At 36.5% G+C, this 19,847-nt stretch overlaps 1 protein-coding gene across 3 annotated transcripts in view; it reads right to left on the bottom strand.

Moving 5' to 3' along the window:
• Positions 1–19,847, bottom strand: part of DIAPH2 (diaphanous related formin 2) — a 199,569-nt gene that overhangs the window by 135,930 nt on the left and 43,792 nt on the right. For all 3 annotated transcript variants that reach the window (XM_027740737.2, XM_027740739.2, XM_027740740.2), the window contains one exon: positions 18,615–18,729. In XM_027740737.2, coding sequence (XP_027596538.1) covers positions 18,615–18,729 — 115 coding nt within the window. The remainder of the gene's footprint in view (positions 1–18,614; positions 18,730–19,847) is intronic.

The following is a 19,847-nucleotide window of genomic DNA, read 5'->3' as shown; positions in this document are numbered from 1 at the left end:
GAGTTCAGCTCTCCAGCTCTGAAGCCTTATTCCACAGAGTCCAGTTCCTCCCCAACTCCCTGCTGAGCCATTCACATCCAAGTGCCCTGCTGAAGTTTGCTTTTCTTCTTTCAGACAAGCTTTTTCCCCACCTTAAGTAAGGCTTGATCCAAATTCAGCCTTCCGTAGTCAACTGTTTAACCTCCCAGAACATACTAATCAAGTCTCTATCAGTCCTCCCATGCATTAAGAGACCTGGAAGGAATCCTGCAAGAAGTGGCCAGGTTCTCTAGCAAGTCACTCTTTGCAACAGTGACAAATATCTCCTTCCAAATCCTCAGTAGAGAATTCCAGAAGTCCAAGTGTTTCATCCCCACAGGAAAGCAGCATGTGTATCAGAAGAGTTCAGACTCCAAAGGGCCTCTCAGGTTGTCCTCAGATCACCATGTCTGGGATAACAGACAGAGCTCATGCACATCTGCTGTGTTTATGCAAAGCAATTTTAAATCCCCTACCCTACACCTCTGTGTTTCTCCAGGATGGTTAATCCCATTTCACACAAAGTTATGTAGATGAATATTTGGACTCACATATGTATTTGGAATACATATGTACACACACACAAACAGGTACACATGCAGGTGTGGATTTTTTGTTTCTGAGAAATGGAGAAAATTCTTCTCTTGGTCGTTTAAAGTGATTTCCCTGTTCAGTTGGGAGGAAGTAAGAATCAGGAGAGCATTAAAAAAAACCCCAAACAACAATTAGCAGTCATCGAAATGGCAAAATAGCCACTAATATGTAATTATCTCACACCAGTTAGGCCTGTAAAAGGTTTTGGCTGGGTTTACTTTTCTTTATAATTTACCTCAAGCAGACAAAAGAGGGAAAAGGAAGGAGAGTCAGCATGATAAAGTCGAAGGAGAGCATGTGCCAGCTTTAGCTAAACACCAACATTACATAACTGTTTTTTTTTCTAACTTAGAGTTCTATTTTGTTAGTAATAACATATTTGTTTATCAGTGTTGGAGGAAATAGCTGATGCAATGTGCTGCAAGGGATTGTTTGCTGTTCATCTGACATTACCCAGCACATGTGCAGCTTGAGGGTGTCCCTTCAGTGAGACCTTCAGCTGGGAACTCATTTAATCCCACTGAACGTGCTCAGCTTGAAACCCTCAGAACCCATTTAGGGTATACTGAACAAAACATTATAGAAGTTTAAAACACATTAAGCAAGACTAATGATAATCATGGCATAGAACATAGGAAAACATGTTGAAATACTTTAGAGACTTAATTAAGAAAAATATTCTACCATCAGTACTTTTGTACTTCTACAGCAAAAAGAGTAAGGATACATGGTTCTTGAAAATTATCATTTCCCACCTGTTCATTAATTCAGCTCCTGAATGGCATTAAAAGTGGTCATGACAAATTTTTAGAAATATACATTATTTTATTTAATGCTATTGAAGCTGTTAAAGCATTTTACTATGAGCTGAAATGTCCGGTTCACATAAAATTCCTTTTTTTAAAAATAATTTTAATAAGAATTAATAGCAAAAACTGTCAGTCATGAATCTGACGAGAATGAAAATTAAAGGGAGATAAAAAGGAGAACACGGAATTACAGTGTGGAGAAAGCAGAGATTTAGGTGAACTTAGCTTTAACCTGCCTTCACCTTAGCCTTAATCCCCAATTTCTGTCAACACTGTACACACAGTGAACAAAAACATCCTTATATTGTCATTGGAAATGAATGAGTAATTTTATCTTATTTCCATCTGGCAAAGGGTTTCCAAATTGCATTTACTAGTATTTGGCAGCAAAAGTATATATACAAAGGAAATTAACTGCTTTGTTATTCCCTTTACCTGAGAAAAGAACTATGGTTAGTACAGAAGTAGAGGATAAAAAAATTAAGTGTACATATGGTTGCAAGGGATGTAAACTACACCCACAACAGTGGAGCTGAACAGCTGAAAGTAATAATTACACTGAGTTCACTCAAAAAAACCCTATGTGATACAACTTAGTAGAAAAATGGAATAATGGCCTACGAATGCCATTGAAGGTTTAGAAAGTAATTTGTAGCACAAAAGTTCAGTAAATTCTGTTGCAACATAATCAAACTTCTTGAAGCTGGCTAAATTGATGATGTTGGGATGCTACTGATCGTTTTTTATTTCCATGTTATTTCTAGAGGCACCCAAAAATGGAAATTAAATTCAAAGAAAGGGGGAAGAGGGAGAAAAGTAAAACAACGTAGTGTTTAATCTGCTCTTGTTCTCTTTCCTCCCCAATACACCATCACTGAGTGTTTCCCTCTCCCTGACATATCATTTCCACTCACATGGGAGAGCTGCAGCAGTGCCCAAGGTCTGGGCAGGGAGCACAGCTCTCAGGTTTAGCCTGGGAGCTTCCACTAAGCACTTGTTTCAGTGAAGCAGATGAAACACGTCCAAGCTCTTGTTCCAGGCAGCAGAATGATCTCTGACAAAGTTCTGTGTGCTCAAGCCAAACTATGCAAAAGACCTGGTGATTGTCAAGAAGTGCAGAAGTGGCCATACAATCATAGAATTTTTAAAAACCCTCTAAGATCATCAAATCCAATCATCAATCCAGCACCACCACCATGTTCACCACTAAACCACGTGCTCAAGTGCTATATCCACGTGTTTTTTTGAACACTTCCAGGGATGGTGACTCCACTACTTTCCGGAGCAGCTTTTTCCAATGCTTGACTACCCTTTCTATGAAGAAAATTTTCCTAATGTCTAATCCAAACCTCCCCTGGTGCATCCTGAGGCCACTTCCTCTTGTCCTGTCACGTGTTACCTGGAAGAAACATCCTGAACAAGAGAGCCCTGACACCGGCAGCAAGTCAGAAGACAGCAGTGCAGGCTAAACAGAGTAGGGACGAAGCAGGTGTTCTCCATCAAGTCCTGTATCCAATGAAACCAGAAAATATCCAATGCACCCCAGAGAGGGGGCTCTGGGAGGTGCCACAGTTCACACAGCTGAAGCCACTCTCTCCTCGATCACATCACCTTTCCCGCAGAACACATGGGTCATGCAACTGATGAACTGCATAAACTGAGATTAAACTGGTTTGGTATCCAAATTCATTTATAGTCTCCACACTGTCATTTGGTGTCTAACTTTGACAATGAGCAAAGCATTTCCCCAAATATCCCGAGATAAATGCAAGAGCATTAACAGATGCCAGACACGCCTCTTGTCAATTCAGGCAGCAGCTGTGGGATCTCATGTTTATTCCCAGTGCCACCTGGCATTTTTCAGTTCACCTAAAATCACTCAGTTACCAATTCCTGAAGTAAAATTAATTAAGCACTCCTGCTGTCACTCTGTCCTTTCTGCAATCAGAAGAGCTAAATATCTGGTACAGCATCAAAAAAAATAATTATTACAAAGCAAGCAAGGAATTGATCTGAATCTTAGTTTGAGCTCTTAAGATAAAAAAAATAAAACTAACAGGGAGGAAAAAACATGGAACCTCTTGCAATCTTGTATGTTTTTTGCCTAATTAATGTAATCAAGCTAAAGGAAGTGGCATCAACCCAACAGATTATGCTCTGTGGAAGAAGAAAAAAGATCATAACTTAGTTTTACAAATTAGGGATTTTTTTAAAAATAGTAGGGGATCTACACTCCTATTATTTATTCTTATAATTGATTGCTATTATATTTGACCACCACAATTAATGACTTCTATTAATTTAACATGAAATATTTCTGTTCTACTAAAATTGCCCTAAAATTGTTGTAACTAGTGTAATTTTCAAGCACACTCTGAAGATCTGCAGCAAGAACTGGTGCAGCAGTTGTAAAGTTAAAGTGGACTTAATTAACTGTATTGTGGTGGCTTTCAGCTTTCTATCAACAGCTTGAAATTAAGTCGATGTCTGGGCCACAAATGCTTTATTTAAAAAAAAACAAAAGAGTCCAAACACACAAACAAACTAAAAAGGCACAAAAAAAAAATCCAAAAGACAACCACAACTACCCTCTACTTATTGCTAAAGACCAATCCAAAAGATGTTGCTTTTGCTGTAAGACAGTGCAAATATTAACAATTCATCACATGCAAATGGCCACAGAAATACAGATGAACATTAGAAATCAAACAACAGCAGGCAAACAAGGATTAAACTGAAAATATCCTCCATGGGCCTAATTTACTGTGTTGTAGATGTGCAGTAAGAAGCTGGAATAAAAGCCAGCAGCCTTTTCCATGAACTCTTCTCTCCCATTTTCTCCATGAATACTGATATGGAAGAAAGCCACAGGATTGTGCAATCCCATTCCTCCCTTGGCCATTGCCACCACTTCAACACACGTGACCCTCCGCATGAAGGGGCTGGGATCAGCTCCCAAGAGATGCTGGTTGGTGGGTTTGGTGGGCATTGAGACATCACAGGTCATTGCAGCCCATATATTAGTGCTTGACTAATGAGACCGGTCAAACCATTTTAGAGCGAATACAGTAAGTTTTTATGTGGGTCAGAGAAGACATTTGCCTATGAAAATAAAATGTTGCCTGTAATAGCACTTCTAATTTAAACAGTCACATGTCCCAGTTATATTTTTTCCTCTGACATCAGGCCACCATCACCATGGAACTGTGAGACAGGACAGCTGTCATGATTTCCCAGATTCTAACTGATACACCTTTTATCCATACAACTTCCAAAGGTAAAAAAAAAAAGACTCAGAAAAAAAAAATAACAAATCAAACTACAAGTCATAGAACTGCTATCATATTTTATCAAGATTCCCACAAACTTATTTTCTGCTGTTACTATGAGAAGTCTAACAAATAAATATCTTTTAAATGAAGAGTTCACCTATTGTTTGCCTTAATTAGGCCTGTAAAAGGCTCATCTTCCCCAATAAAGACATCTATGGGAATTACATTTTCCAAAGGAACTTTGCAAATAATGAAACTAAAAAAAGATCCCAAGATCCAAAAATCCCTTTACACAGTCAAGTTAAATAGATATCAGTGTTTAATGGAGCAGACTAAAATGTTACTGAAAATGACATGATAAATTGATTTTGTCTATCACTGTGATATTTGACATTTAAAACTCCTGACAAAATATTTAAACTTAAAGTAAAACACACATCTCCAAATGCATATTTCAGTATCCTCTTCCTTCTTAAAGCATTTCTCTATCATCAAGGTTTTAAATAAACATACATGAAAAATTCTTTCACTTGGACATACCTAATTCCCAAACTCCTCATTTACCATCATCAAGATCTACTGTAGTTTTTCGAGTGTTATGTGGCACATCCTACCCATACACTCTGACCTACAGTAAAATACACAATGTTAAATTTCCATTGACTTAGTACATAAGAAATTTGATTTACTGTTTAGTAAAAAGAATTCTATACTCCTACTGATTTAGAGTATGAAAAAAATATTGGTAATTAGCTTGTATTTATTGTTTTATTAAGCCAGGAGGATTCAAAAGGATGCCTTCCTAGGCATCAGGTCCAAAGCAGAACTTAACAGGGTAAAAGGATCTTAACAAAAATAATTGGAAAATTATGTGTCTTAATAGATTTCCATTAATTTCTACAACCAGTATGCAGTGCCCTGTGAAGCTGATGGTAACCACAGTCTTGATAGTTGATAAATATAAATAAGGATGAAAGTTCCTATTTGTAAAACATTGAGAAATAAGTCTTCCACAAACAAATGTTCAAAATAGTGGCCTTGTGGTAGATGGTATCAAATCTAATTAGTTGCATGTAATCTATACTAAGCAGCCCTTTCAACCTAACCGTACACCAACACAAGTGTTTTAGCTCTATGTTGGTGACAAGGCTACTGCAGCCTTTAGAGCAGAATTACTTGGTTTTAACCAGACACATCAGAGGGCAGTGGCTTGTTTGGAACAGGCCCCAGCACAGCCCACGCTGTCACAGGGAAGATTCATTGCCCATTGTCACCATCATTCTGACTAATGATCACTCTATCTAAGGTCATCCCAATAGTTTCAATATTCTGTGACAGTGAAACCTTTCTGGAATACTAATGTAACTCTCTGAAAAACAAACAGTAATGGGGACATTTGGTGAGAACCAAAACTCTGAGGTTTCACTCAGTAACTGGTGTAAGATCCACCGACACTTATTGGATAATGGCCAGCATTGATGTCTTACTGTGTGTCTTCTGTGTATCATGTACAGTTTTGGTCTGCCCCTCTGTGGCCTTTGAAGATACAGAGAAAATATATATAAATTAGTTATTAATGAGACTTGCAAGGACAGAAAAAGGAAACAACAAACCAGGAAGATGAGAAGCAGTAGGGTTAAAACACTGGAAATCAACACAATTGTTTGAAATACAAGGGAAGAGCAATGGCACAGGTTATGAATGCTGAGAGATCATGAGTTCACTGAAGACAAAATACAACGAAGACTTGACTATGTGTAAAGATGTGACCTCTGCGTAAAAAATAAAACGTCAGCTGCTGGAAGCTTGGAAATATCATTGTTTAATTGATTTTACGTACATCAAGAGACAGACTTTTAACACGTGTAAACATGTAAACACCCTTTTTACTAAGCATCTGTTCTCAGTCACCTGCTGAAGATAAAACACAGGGCTCAGCCAGCCTCAAGACAGCCCTACATAGCTGTGTATGTTACTATCACCTTTAAGGGATTTACCTTGAAAAAGCTTTCTTGGGGTCCAAGTATCCTGAAGTGTTTTGCAAACACCCAGGTGCCCATGGAACACATGGGCAATGATTATCTGCCTTTAAGACATACAAGATAAATTACTTCCACATTACAGGATTAGTCTTAGGGGACCTACCAGAGTACTACTAAATTAAGCCTCTTGCATTGCAGCAACTAAAAATAGTTCAGAAACAGCGACCGGTCTCTCACCTTCACCAACACTGTCAGGTTCCACTGTTCACCTCAGCACATTCTGAGAATATACAGAGACAGAACCCACACTGTATTCTAAAGTTAGCAGGTGCAACCTGCTTACCTTTATGTTACCAACATAAGCAAAATTTGGCTAAAATGATTGACAAAAAAGGCAGCATATCTGTGCTAATGATCCAAGTGTCTTAAATGCAACAATGAAAATGTCAAAAGGAAAACCTCAAAACTTATTCTTTTACTACCACTCAGAATATCCAAGTTAATGATAATTCCACACTGACTTTGATCATGGGGATTTTTTGCTTTTAGAAAGCCTTTAAGCCATAAATTTCTTGTCACCTGCCTCTTCTCTGTGGGAAATTATTCTGCAGTACTATTTTAAAATAATTATATTACCACATTGCAGAACAAAAAAAGGTATCTGAAAGAATAAAGTTTCAGAGAAGTTTCAGTTTCTCACAATTGCACAAGACACATAACAGTCACACAATATTGAGAGATGAAATTACAACTTTACATCCTTTAAAATTATTAACAAGTAATTCAATAACTCAACAAAATTATCAGCTTTTATCTGTGCTAATGCCTGTGTACCTATTATTTGTAATTTCTCAATGAATTCAGAAACTTAATAGCATGATTGTTAACTTTTAATCCTTTAGATAGCTTTAAAATGTCTCTTTCTCCAAAGAACCTTTATCCATTTAGGTAACAAAATTATCCTTACTCTATGTACATATGGTAGAAATTGTTGCAGTGGCAGAATATTCTGTTCAAAGCATTATAAAAGCACTATAGTTGAAACAATTATCATCTCACATAAAGGTTCCATGTCAAAAGCAGATGACATTTTTTAGGTTTTTCTGGTCAGCAGCAAGGAAAGAAAAAACAGTTTTGCACATAAAACATAAAACCCATGGAGGGGGACCATTTTTTGTAAATACAGAATCATTGCAAGTCAGCACAGTGTACAACTGGAACTAGACCACAACTCCGACACATTTTGTCAGTTTTACAAGAGGAAAAAATTCCACATTCTAGTTCATTTGATCGAAAGTACATTTAGGAAGAAGTGTACTATGTGCTAACTATGGTTCTGCTGCAAGATGCAGAGAACATGCCTTTAATTCAGACTTATAAGCAAAATTTATGGTCTTACTTGTTAAATAGTTCTTCTAACTACATCTTTCTTTATGGTGGTGTTTTATTTATTTAAACAAATACACTGTTATTCCTAGAACTCTGCTGGAAGCTCTCAGGATAGTGAAATACAGGTGCATAGTCTACTTAATAATGAGTACAAACTCTCCTGGCAAGGAACTGATCTGTTCTCCATCCTTTCCTCTAACCTTTTTTATTTTTCCCCTTCTTCACTTGGGTCACAAATTCATGGCCAACTTTCAGCTGAGGAACCTGCACTACAACACTCAGCTTTCCAGTAGTAACCACATATGGAGTTTCCTTTACCAATATTGAGCAAGTTTCCAGAAAACATATTTACAGCTACAAACAACACAGGAAAAGGCAAAAGACATTGTTTTAAAACCATCTTGCACAGAACTGTAGAACACAGGCCTGGAAGTGACAAGTGATTCGCCTCCAACTCATCATCAGTGTACTTTATGTACATATAAAGATAGAAATTCTTACATGTGAAAGAGAAGCCACAATTTAGGAAAACTGCCAAAACTTAACAGTTCAGCTAACAAACATTACAGTAAAAAACATGGAATGGAACCATAGAATGGTTTGAGTTGGAAGGGACACTAAATAGCACATGGCTCCAACCTGCTGCCATGGGCAGGGACACCTTTCACTAGACCAGGCTGGTCCAAGCCCTATCCAACCTGGTTTGGAACATTTCATGTTGTGATCTTGAAATTAAATATATTTTTATAGTATCTAACTGAAATTCACATTAAAAAATGCAGTTGCAAAAAGAAAAAAAATACTTGAAGAAGAGTACCTTTTATGGGTTATTTTTTTCTGACAACAGAGAAAGCATTCTTCTCAGTCTAGTATTTTTATTTATTCATACAGAAGGGATTTTATTCCAGGAATATAGATCTTTATTTGTTTAAAAACAAACAAAACCCGCTTCTTTTTTCAGTTCAACACAGATTCTTTTTTCAGTTCAACTTCTGAATTTCTTTTTTATCCAATTCGTAGAAAAAATACACTCTGTAAGAGCATTATAGATCAAGACTCCTTCATGAATGTATTCATATTTCATGCTAATTAGTCTTTGTACACAATCCCTTTCCCTGGTATGCCGAGTACATGTGTCTCTGTCCTCAGTTCCTCGTTAAATGTGCTGTAGTTTATTTGAGCACTGCATCACTGAGACTCAAAGAGACATTTCGGAATACGAAACTGCCTTTCTTCCTCTGCTGTATTTTATCAAGCTGATACCAACAAAAGCTCCATCTCTCTTAGAGAAACAAGGCAAGCAGCAGGTACAGAATTTACTAACAGAGTTATCACACTGAATTCCAAACTTCTGGAGCGTGTGTATGTGGGTGACACACATTTGTGTGTGTATGACAAGCAGTGATTCTTACTCTTCTTTAATGGGAATCTGTGAGACACCAAATGTAGGAAAAAAAACCAAAACAAGGCACCAATTTCCTTTGTAGGAAAAACTGGAAAAACCCAGTGCCTTTGAGAGTTCACCTCCCCATGACTTTTCTTTATAGCCACAACTAACTCTTCCACCTTTCCTCTTCAAGATTTTCCTTTTCAAATTCTTAGAAGTCAGTTATAACAAATTAATACATGAACTCTGTAAGTTACCACCTAAAATATAAGACATTATAACTAAGACAGCTCAATCACAACATTGTGACTCTTAAAAGAGCCCTTTTAAGAAAATACGTGGCTGTTCTCACTCCAAATCTACTTAAATTCTCTTTAAATTGTACTGCTGAAGATTTTTGACAAAATTACTAATTTAAACTTGCAGAAAAGCTGATCAGCAGGGGCTTCGTTATTAATATTTTTCAGAAACACTTTTGGTTCCAGAGATTTCTTAAACAAACAATGGTTTTGCAGCAGCAAACACACACAAATTTGGAAGAGCCTTTACAAACTCAGCACTGAAAGTGGTACTAAAGGCAGGTGGATAATCAGTGTGTATCTGCAGAACCACTACAGTCACTAAGTAACCCACAGGATTTATTTCATATCCTTGCTCCTCCAGTGGGGAAGACTAACTTGTCCTAGTGAAGTTCCAAAAGGGTTAAGCACTGCCAATTAAACTAAAACTGAAGGAATCACCTCCACATTAGAGCATTTGACCTGGATGCAGAACAGACAAAATGCTGATTCTGAAAATGAACTCCATTTCTACAGGAATTGTGTGCAATACATTATGCTATTCCTCAAAGCAATCAATGAATAAAGACAGCAGCTTTCAAATATCTCAGACCTCAAACTATTTCCCATCTGTCTCTTAATCTGAATATAATTTAATTTCCATACAGACTGTTTGTATTTGATTTTCTGACGCTGCAACTATTGCAGTTCTCTACGTAATGCTGACTAAGACAATAACCAAATTTCTCAATCCAAACCCTCTGGTAGAACAACAATGCCCTGAAAAAATACTAACTCTGTTGCACACATAGAGAGAGCAAACTCCAGCAATAACAAACTGGAGATCTAGGAGAATTGTCCCTCATTATTTTTCCCACTTATAAATATACCACAAAGCTACCACAAACGCAAAGTCCTAAGAAACATAATGAAAGTGTAATGGGGACTGAGATCTCCAGTGATATTCCTGTATCTGTCCAACCCTATGGTACAATCACTCTGAAAGCATATAAGATTTGAGAGTAAAACAAGACAGTAAAACAAGTCAAAAATTGCACAACTGAGACTAAGCCTAACTTCTGAGAAAGTCTAAATAGATTTAATTTGTTTTAATGTGGGATATTCTTTATTTTCTGTCACATGATGAAAACAACTCTATAGTCTCAAACCAGCAAGTGTCAAACCTGAAAAAAGAAGTTTCATCCTTCTGGTATGTTTCAAAAGGAAAATCTTCACAAAGTATCACTGTTCCCTCACATCAGACCACCAGAAACAAAACTTGTGGTCTAAATATCAGCATCATCAGAATAATTTATGAAAAGAAAGTCTTCATTTATTCTCAGTAATATTTACAACAATGCCATCTGCCCATTTCATCATACAACACTGTGCTTTATCACACAGAATTAGTGTCAAATGCAATCAACACAGAACTCTCAGACACTCCCAAGCAAAGCAAGTAAAAGACTCTGTTGTTACAGTGGTTTTTAAACACAAATTTGGGGGTGAATAATTAGCTTCTGATGTCCTTGTAGCAAATAAGTAGTACAATCACTAGTAGGTCATACCAACAGGACATCTATTGCACACAGTATGTTTTTTCAAAATAAAATACATATTCTTTGTAACTCAATGTTACAAACTGCCTTTGATATAGAAAAGGAATTAAGTTAGTGAAAGGTGAGTGTGCCAAAATGCCATTTGAAATAAAATATTAAGAACTAAAATTTACAAACTTTGCCTCCCAATTGGAAATCTTCCTTTGTTTTGGCCCCTTTGGAATGCCATTTCATTCCTTTTGTGATGTGGTGAATGAAATGGGCACTGATGATCCTCAAATAAAAGACACACACTCCCTTCAACAGGAGCAGGTGCCATGAACAGCCACCAGTTGCACAGAGGCTTCCTCATATGAAAAAAAAAATGACACAGGAATATACATGCAAGGAATTCTTGGGAGGCCTCATTTGCCATTCTCCTGAACAATAGCCCAGCTGCAGCCAAACTACATGAATCCTTCCTAGGATCAGTTTGGGAACTCCGCTGCTCTGCATCACTACTGAAAGTTTATTTATAAAGTTTAACTCTTTAAGAGTCAACTGGTGTAGTTCAACATCACTACCTGATGCAAAACCGAAAACAAAGAACACATGTGGCCTTTCTTCCCCCTCTTCTTTTCTTTTTTTCTTCTTGACACTTTCAACATATCAAGGCTGGGTATCATTATCAGGTCCAAATTGCCCCTGACACTTCTGGGCAGAAAAGCTTTTCTTTAGTTGGTAATAATATACAAATTTTTTTTCCATTAATCAAGAAATATATTCTTATTTAAATTCTTTGTATAAATAACTCTAAGATCATCAAAAAACCAGAAAAGGCATATGATATATATCAAAATACAGAGACACATATATAAATCTATACTGGATGGTAATAATTGTGGGCATCAGTTCATTTAAACCATGCAAAGTTTTTTTCCATCCCCGAGTTTGACAGTTTACATATTGGCTAAATACAAAGAATAAGGAAAGGAAAAAGTGAAAAATGGCAAACTCACTCTTTCTTCTTTATGATACTTGAATTTATTCCATTGTTGAAAAACAACAATTTCAAATACATTGAAAGATGAAAACAAACCAATCTGCTGCACGCCTGTGTCAAACAGATCTGAAGACTGATGACCTAAGTGTGCAATCTGAGTGAAATTCCTCTAAGACACACAAAAACTTCCAGAGCCTAAACTGCAAAGCTGTATCTTCATCTGCTTTGGATTCCCACATGTTTGCAAAGGAGAGGGAGAGGAGGGAAAGCAAACAAACACACATTGCCTGAATTAATCGGAAGACCAAGGGAGCCACCTGCAGTTTACAATCCAGAAGCAAATACATAATGAGCTCATAGGTTTTTCTGTCTTTTTTTTGTTGGCAAAGCAGTGTAGGTAGTTGAAGTAGTGCAATATATCTGTGCTTAACAGTAGAGATTTCTGTAATTAAACTGAATCTTGGTGTCTTACACGTACAAATAGAGCTGTGGTAAAGGAAATTTGGCCAATTCTGAGACCTTTAAAAGCCTGCTAACATTTAAGTTCTCTGATGAATTTGATCTGGGCTTCTCAGCATACCAAATTAGAGCCATTTTTTAAAAGTACTAATTGCTGATCTTTTTGTTAAAAAGTAACAAATGGAAGTGAATGCAAAGAGTTTTCCTTCAAGTTTAATGGTGCACTGACCTCATTCTTTGGCTGTTACTTATGTGATTATTTTGAAATACCTGAAAAGTAAGTGAAACAGAACTTTTCTCCCCACTAAAAATGTTATTATGCCAAGCTAGAAAGAAGGGCTGATGAAGAATGATGCACCTTCTGTAATGTCATTTGTCAGTCAGGAATAACAGTGAATGTAAGCTTTGTAATATCCACAGAGAAACGCTGCACAGACGTAGAATCAATCTTGAAATATTGCACCACTGCAATGGCAGAATGAAAACTTGAAAGCTGCACTTAATGCATGCAAACTTAATTATTTCAATAAGATGTTTGAAGATAACACCTTCATTCTGATCACAGGAAGAGGATTATCTGCTTCAGCAGATTAACTGGTCACAGAGGGGGTTAAAAATAAAATTCATGCCAGAAAGACATACCTGTTAATTAGGAAGGGCAAGGGAAGGAACAGAAAGAAAATGCATCACCACTTTAAAACCAGCCTGTCTAACTCTGTGCACTCCTCATTATCTGGTAGAGGCATAGATTAAAATAGTATAAGTGTTAAACCACAACAATACATTACTCTAGAAATTAAAAAAAAAACAACACTAAACTAACCAACTAACCACAAAATAACACACTATCCTTTAAGAATGGGTGTTTTCACGGAGGAACAAATTTATACACTGCTTTCTTCATGAGTTCAAAAAATCATCCTGCTTTATATCAAACGTAGGACACAAGACACTGCTGTAAAATGCCCTTCCTAGCCAGGTTCTACATTCCCTTCTTGTATAAAGGTCCCTTGTACAATTAAAATAAGAAGGCACAGTAAGGTTCAAAGACAAACTGCAGTGAACATTTTAGTGGCTCAAGGAGGAACAGCAACAGGGTCTCAAAGAAAACGCACTGAAGGTGAGTATTCCACATGTGAATGTAACACTAACATCTGCATGATGCTAATGGGTAAGATTACACTATCAACTTGCACATGGATATTACAGAATTAACATGTTATTAGTATCAACGAAGTGTGTTCAAACCAGAAGGGTTGTTTTAATTAAACCCTAACAAAAAAACACGGATTTGTTCAACACATGTGAAGAAACTAAAATATACATAATTATGCCTTTCATTTTGCTGTACTATAGAAGATTTTGGGGAAGAAGAATAATTTCAAATACTGAACAGGTAAGTTGTTCAAACTTTCTGGCATGTTTTCTTAACAATGGAAAATATAAGGTACAATAAGGTGTTCCTGTGGATGCTGCAAGCAAGGGCAAATAAAAGCTGGAAGTGGGTGGGAATAGCAGCCCACCTACATACCAGCCTTTAATTCACTGCTCCATGAAAGCTGGCATTTAGACCTCAAATGCCATGTACCCACAGAAAGTAGGTGGCAATCAAAAGACTACTGCAGCTTGAGTCTTAATGATTCACTTTAATTAGAATGTAGACATCCAAGCATTTTGAGGCAGGAAAGGAAAACACGTAGAAATTTTACCAGAACTGAAGGAAGTCTTGATAAGATACTCCTCAACAGATGCAAACAGAAGTTTCTAGTCAATGATCTACTAGCAGAAATAAACTGTCAATACCTTTTAAAAAGTATTTTGTTCATGTTTAGTTCAATTATAGCTTACATAAAAGTTTGTATTTTTCTATTATCCTTTCTCACTCAGACTCCCATAATGTGAACAACACAACTCAGCTATTAAGACCTTACTTCAATTTTGAAAACATATCAAAATTATTGTTGAATTGTATTTTAAAAGTCTAATCATAAAGAAGCAAGAGAATCCTGATCGAGAAGTTTTCCCTTGAGGCAAGTTGGATGGATAATGAATTCTGTACTGGAACAATCCCAGTAGTTACAGACTATTATGTACTAATTACTACCTTTACAGATCTACTGTACACATAATTAATTTCTTCAGAGCACTACTATCATTCTTGACTGGCAAAATACACAACCTAAATTACAAGAGCCAGAAATTAACATGATCCTTTAGGGAGAAGGCATTAACTTGCTTTGCAGTGTTCTGCAATTAGACTATCAATCAAACAGTGAGAAGTGATTTTGATTGCAGCAGGCCCCATACATTAAGTATTGTCACATCTCTGCAAAGTTATCTCAGGCCTCAAGCATATGATGTGTCACAAGTTGTCTACAGAGTCATAACATTTCAGTCCTTTAGTTTTACCTATTAGCAAACACTTCACCACACAACTCCACTTGTATTTAATGTAACAAAAATTAAACAGCAACATAGGGAGCTTTTTGACATCTTATTCCACAAAGCATCGCAGACATGACACTGCTGCTGCTGTTCTTATCCCTCACAGTGGTGACCAGAGATAAAATTTTAAGTCAATTAAGGGACAAAAACAAAGTCTGATAAAAGGATGCTCCAGCTGCACAACATAACATGACCTGCTTAAATTATTTTAAAGACTTGCTTTAAATAGGTTCTTGCCAAGAACACTAATGTTTTAAACAGTTAATTTTAGTTGATGTGGTTTTTAAGTTATTCTACAGAACTGCAAGCATACACACCCCAACTCTACCAGAAAGCAGTAGCCCAAGCTTCCTGAGATGTATAACCACAAGAGATTAAGATACTAAGTATAAATTCTTGTTCAACTTCGTTAGAATATTTCTCTCCAAAAGTACCATTTCCCTACAGCTCTGGCTGCATTCCTTGAACACAGGCAGCACTCAAACAGCATGACAGCTCACAGTGTAGAGATAACCAACATTAAATTATTTCTGGAGTATCTTAAAACAATACTATGTTAGATGAGAAAAAAACACAAAGTTTTGTTCTCATTGTGCCAAAGAATCATTAATAGAATCCAGAGTTTTAATCAAATTTCAGTGCTGCAATGTACCTGGAATTACAAATTTTTAATAAGTGTATATGCTATTCCTTTTAGTTCAGTGACTATTCCCACTGGTATTCCAAAATGCCATGAAATACAAGAGAGTAAACACTAAGTCATCACAATTGCTTTTGGCAATTGTCAGTTTTCTTCCACTCATTCATTTATTTGTTTTACATGCTGACTGTGCTCTTGAGTATATAAAATGCATTTCTAGCTGTCTTTCTATCCTTCTCCTGTAATGTACTAGGAGAGCACACCAAAAAATAGGATTAAGCAGAAGAGAAATTTGATCCTGGATCACACTTCAAATAGGTATCTGGGGGATTACTGAGCTGCCTGTGACTCTTAAGGCAAAAGGTGAAGAAGAATGGTGAACAGTATCCCATATTTCCCTTTGCAGACAGCAGTTGCAGGAAAAAAAGTTGCTTCTGGAATGCAATTTTTTGGGCCTGCACTGCAACTGAATGCTCTCGAGATTCTTTTTGACTTCTAGCAGGTTTTCAAGTTTCAAGAAAAACTTGAACTCAAAGACAGACAACACTGTCTGTCTCTATGAGTCAGCCCAGTAAGATTTTCATATCCTGGGTAACATGCAGTAACATTTTTAATTTGCAGCTTTTGTTATGGCATCTTATTTTCTACAACCATTAACTGAGAACAACACAAGGAAGAACAGGAAAAATATCTGCAAGGCTATCACTACAGCAAGCTACTTAGAGAATTTCTGTTTTTCCTGGTTTCAGAACTGTGCAACTATATCAACAAGAATTTCTTCTCACAAGAAAATGACAACTATGTCAAAATTTCAAGGTTTTTTCAGTATTTTTAACAAAGAAGCTTTTCAGGAATTCAGAAACATTGCTTCCAATTTCTGATGAAGAAATTCAGCTCAAGGCAGAAGTTTATCATTTTCCTTAAGAAGGGGCTCATGCTGTTGTGAGTGACATCTGCTGCCAGGCATTGTTTCTCTTAAAGGTCTTCCTGACATACTAAAACAAGTGACCAACTCCACATCATTTTAACTGCAGCACTATAAACCAAGAATTGATCAAACTTTGATATGGAAGAAAGTGTTAAATTACTGCAGATGATGCTTTTGTATTACTGCATGAAATATCTGAACATTTACACCAGAAAGTGGCCTAAAGTGCATTGTAAAAGCAGAATGCTAATGGTTCAAATTCAGTGACTACTGAAAAGAATATGAGCCACAAGTGGAGAGACTGTGTATCTGTGTTATGAAAAACACAGTTATGACAAAGCAGCATATTCAAAACTGTGTGTTTGCTTATTTGGCTTATGACCACTTGATACATCTGATTCCATCCACCTTTAAGAACTACACAACCCTGAAGTATCGTAACTGTTGATGAATGGAAAAGAGATTTGTTGCTAAATCAGGAATTCATTCTTTCACTATTCACCACTTCTTGGACTCTAATTTGTTGGGCTTCCCCATGAGCTCCTGAGTAAGTTATTACTGATTTATATATACATATATTTTACATATATATATATAAAAAATATATATTGAATTACTTCAGCAGTGCTTTCTTGTTTTCTTTGCCTGAAGCAAATTACTGGTAAATGGCCACATATGAAATACTGATCAATTGACCATCAACCACAGATAATAATGAAAAGACTTTGAAAAAACTATGTGCAGTCTCAGACATCTGAAAGACCATTTGAGGAGCTGAGAATGGTAAAATCATAACCAATATTCAGTTGTTAGTAAATGCACTCCCAACTCAAAATACAAATATTAGCATTGTATTTCCTATTGAAGGAATCAAGTGCTTGAGAAATTAATTTGGTTTTTATATGAAACCACTAGCAGAAGAGGTATTTGCATGACATTCTAATCAGCCTCAGTTACACCTGACAAAGCTCCAGCATAGTTTTTATTCTCATTGTGGTGTTCTCTGCAGTATTCAAACAGACCTGTTTCACACTGTTCCAACAAAAAAATCCATAGATTATCTGATGCTTTTCCATGGTATTATGCAAACACTTTAAAAGGTGTGCACTCACACATTCAACCCTTTGAAAACTAACTTACATCATTCACTAATGACAACAGCAATGCAGTTTAACTACAGAGAACTTGGGGTTGGGGGAAATGCTTCCTAGACTACACAATAGAAATTTAAACACTAACTAGCAGAGTATATTTAAAAACTTTTTCCTTAAATGACAGTTACATATAATATTAAAAAAAAAAATTGAAAGCAAATACTAAGGATATAAACACAATAAGTTCGAAAAGCATGATAGTTTCAACCACATATTCCAGAACCATGACAAGAAGGCACAGCATAGTTGTGATTCTGTGATTCAACTGCATGTTGTAATTGCTACATCTCAAGGCTTACTTGTACTGTAGAGGATTCTGATTTAGCAGAGTCATACAAGCAAGTAAATTTCTGTTACACAACAAACCCTCCCCATCTGGAATATCTGCAAGAACCTGGCAACTTACAGTTCCTGCAGCTAGGAATATTAATGCAAATAAAGCATGATTTTAGGATCAGAATTTGCATCTGTCTGCAATATACCCTGCACTTTTAAGAAATATTATTGCAAAAAGATTCCTTTCCTCATGTTGCAATGTGAGGGAGGAGCAATTCTTGTAACAGACTCTTATGCTTAATAAAAACAAAGGTTTTACATCATCTCCCTGCTATAAAACCATCGTAAGAATTCCATGATATTGCACAAAGTATAAAAGAGATTGCCATTGCATGGTTTTAAACATAATAGAAGCATAATAAAAAGTAAAATAAGAATGTACCTTTCATTTGGGTTCCAAAGGTAAGCGCCAATTTCGCAAACAGCTCCGGGTTTTCAAATTTGTCTTCTTCAGCTTTTACCCAAAAGCTGTTTTCTCCTATCTCTTGAGGCTCAATCTGAAAGGAAATGGCATCTCCAATGTCAATAACTAGTTTTTTCAACACCAAGTTAAAACAAATGCCACTGAACTTTTGTGATTATTGGACTGAATGAAGTTGATCTACATTTCGAGTATGTTCTCGTAATGATGCTTCCTGCACAAACACAATGGCATGAACCACCCTCGAACCATAAATGGGTTTTATTGTGTTTCTCCCATTCAACAAGTTCTCCAAGCAGGCCTGATAACATATTAGCATCTGGGTTTGCAAGTCTTCCAGCTTTCTCTGGATTACTTCATGAGAGTTCCCAAATTCTTCACCATTGCTATGCACCCCTGCCACTTGAGAACAGTAGGAGGAACTCTTTCCTACACTGCCAGAGTATGGAATAGCTTATCTGTAAATGGACTGTCAATGTGGACCCTTCAGTGACTCAGTATTTAGTCTGTACTGGCTATAGTAAAAAAAGAAAGTGCTCTGAAATATAGAAGCTGAAAGACAACTTTACTCTTCATGTATGACTCAGAACTGCTGTTTTGCTTTCAAAATATGTTCCTCTAACAGCTTTTAACATATTATCAATTCTTGTTTACAAGTTTGTTTAAATGCCAAGTAATTTTCAAGGGCTATTTAATTTCAAGATGACATGCAGGAAATTCAGCAATACTGTATTTGTCAGTCTCACTTCATTTTCACTGCAACACACTGGTCCTCTACCTTTTACCACTGCTTTACCACCAGTTCCAGGTAAGATATTTTTAAAAAAACTGCCTTAATCCAACACTAATGGGGAAGACAGTAACAGCAAAAGGGACTAAATTAAAGACTAAGAATTTTATTCCTCAAATGATGGCTCCTTAAAAGTGATGAACAAATAGACTTTCCACTTTTCTCAGCAGGCAGGAGATCTTTGGCGCCGTTCCCAGAGCTCTTAAGCAAAGCGTCCATCTGCAGTTACTTCCCATTGTCATGTACATTCAGATGTACACTTTATCAATTATTTCTATAAACTCACAAATGTAAATGATTACAATGAAATTGGCTGCAATTACCAATATGTGTTATAAACTAAAGAGCTTATTTTTCTATGTGTTTACTGGACAGGACTCTGAGTGTGCTTCCCAGTTACAAAG

Source organism: Pipra filicauda, unplaced genomic scaffold (genome assembly GCF_003945595.2).
Source record: "Pipra filicauda isolate LSUMZ 115617 unplaced genomic scaffold, ASM394559v2 scaffold270_size1042834_pilon, whole genome shotgun sequence".
Classification (NCBI taxonomy): Eukaryota; Metazoa; Chordata; class Aves; order Passeriformes; family Pipridae; genus Pipra; species Pipra filicauda.
This window is presented reverse-complemented; position numbering and strand designations above follow the sequence as displayed.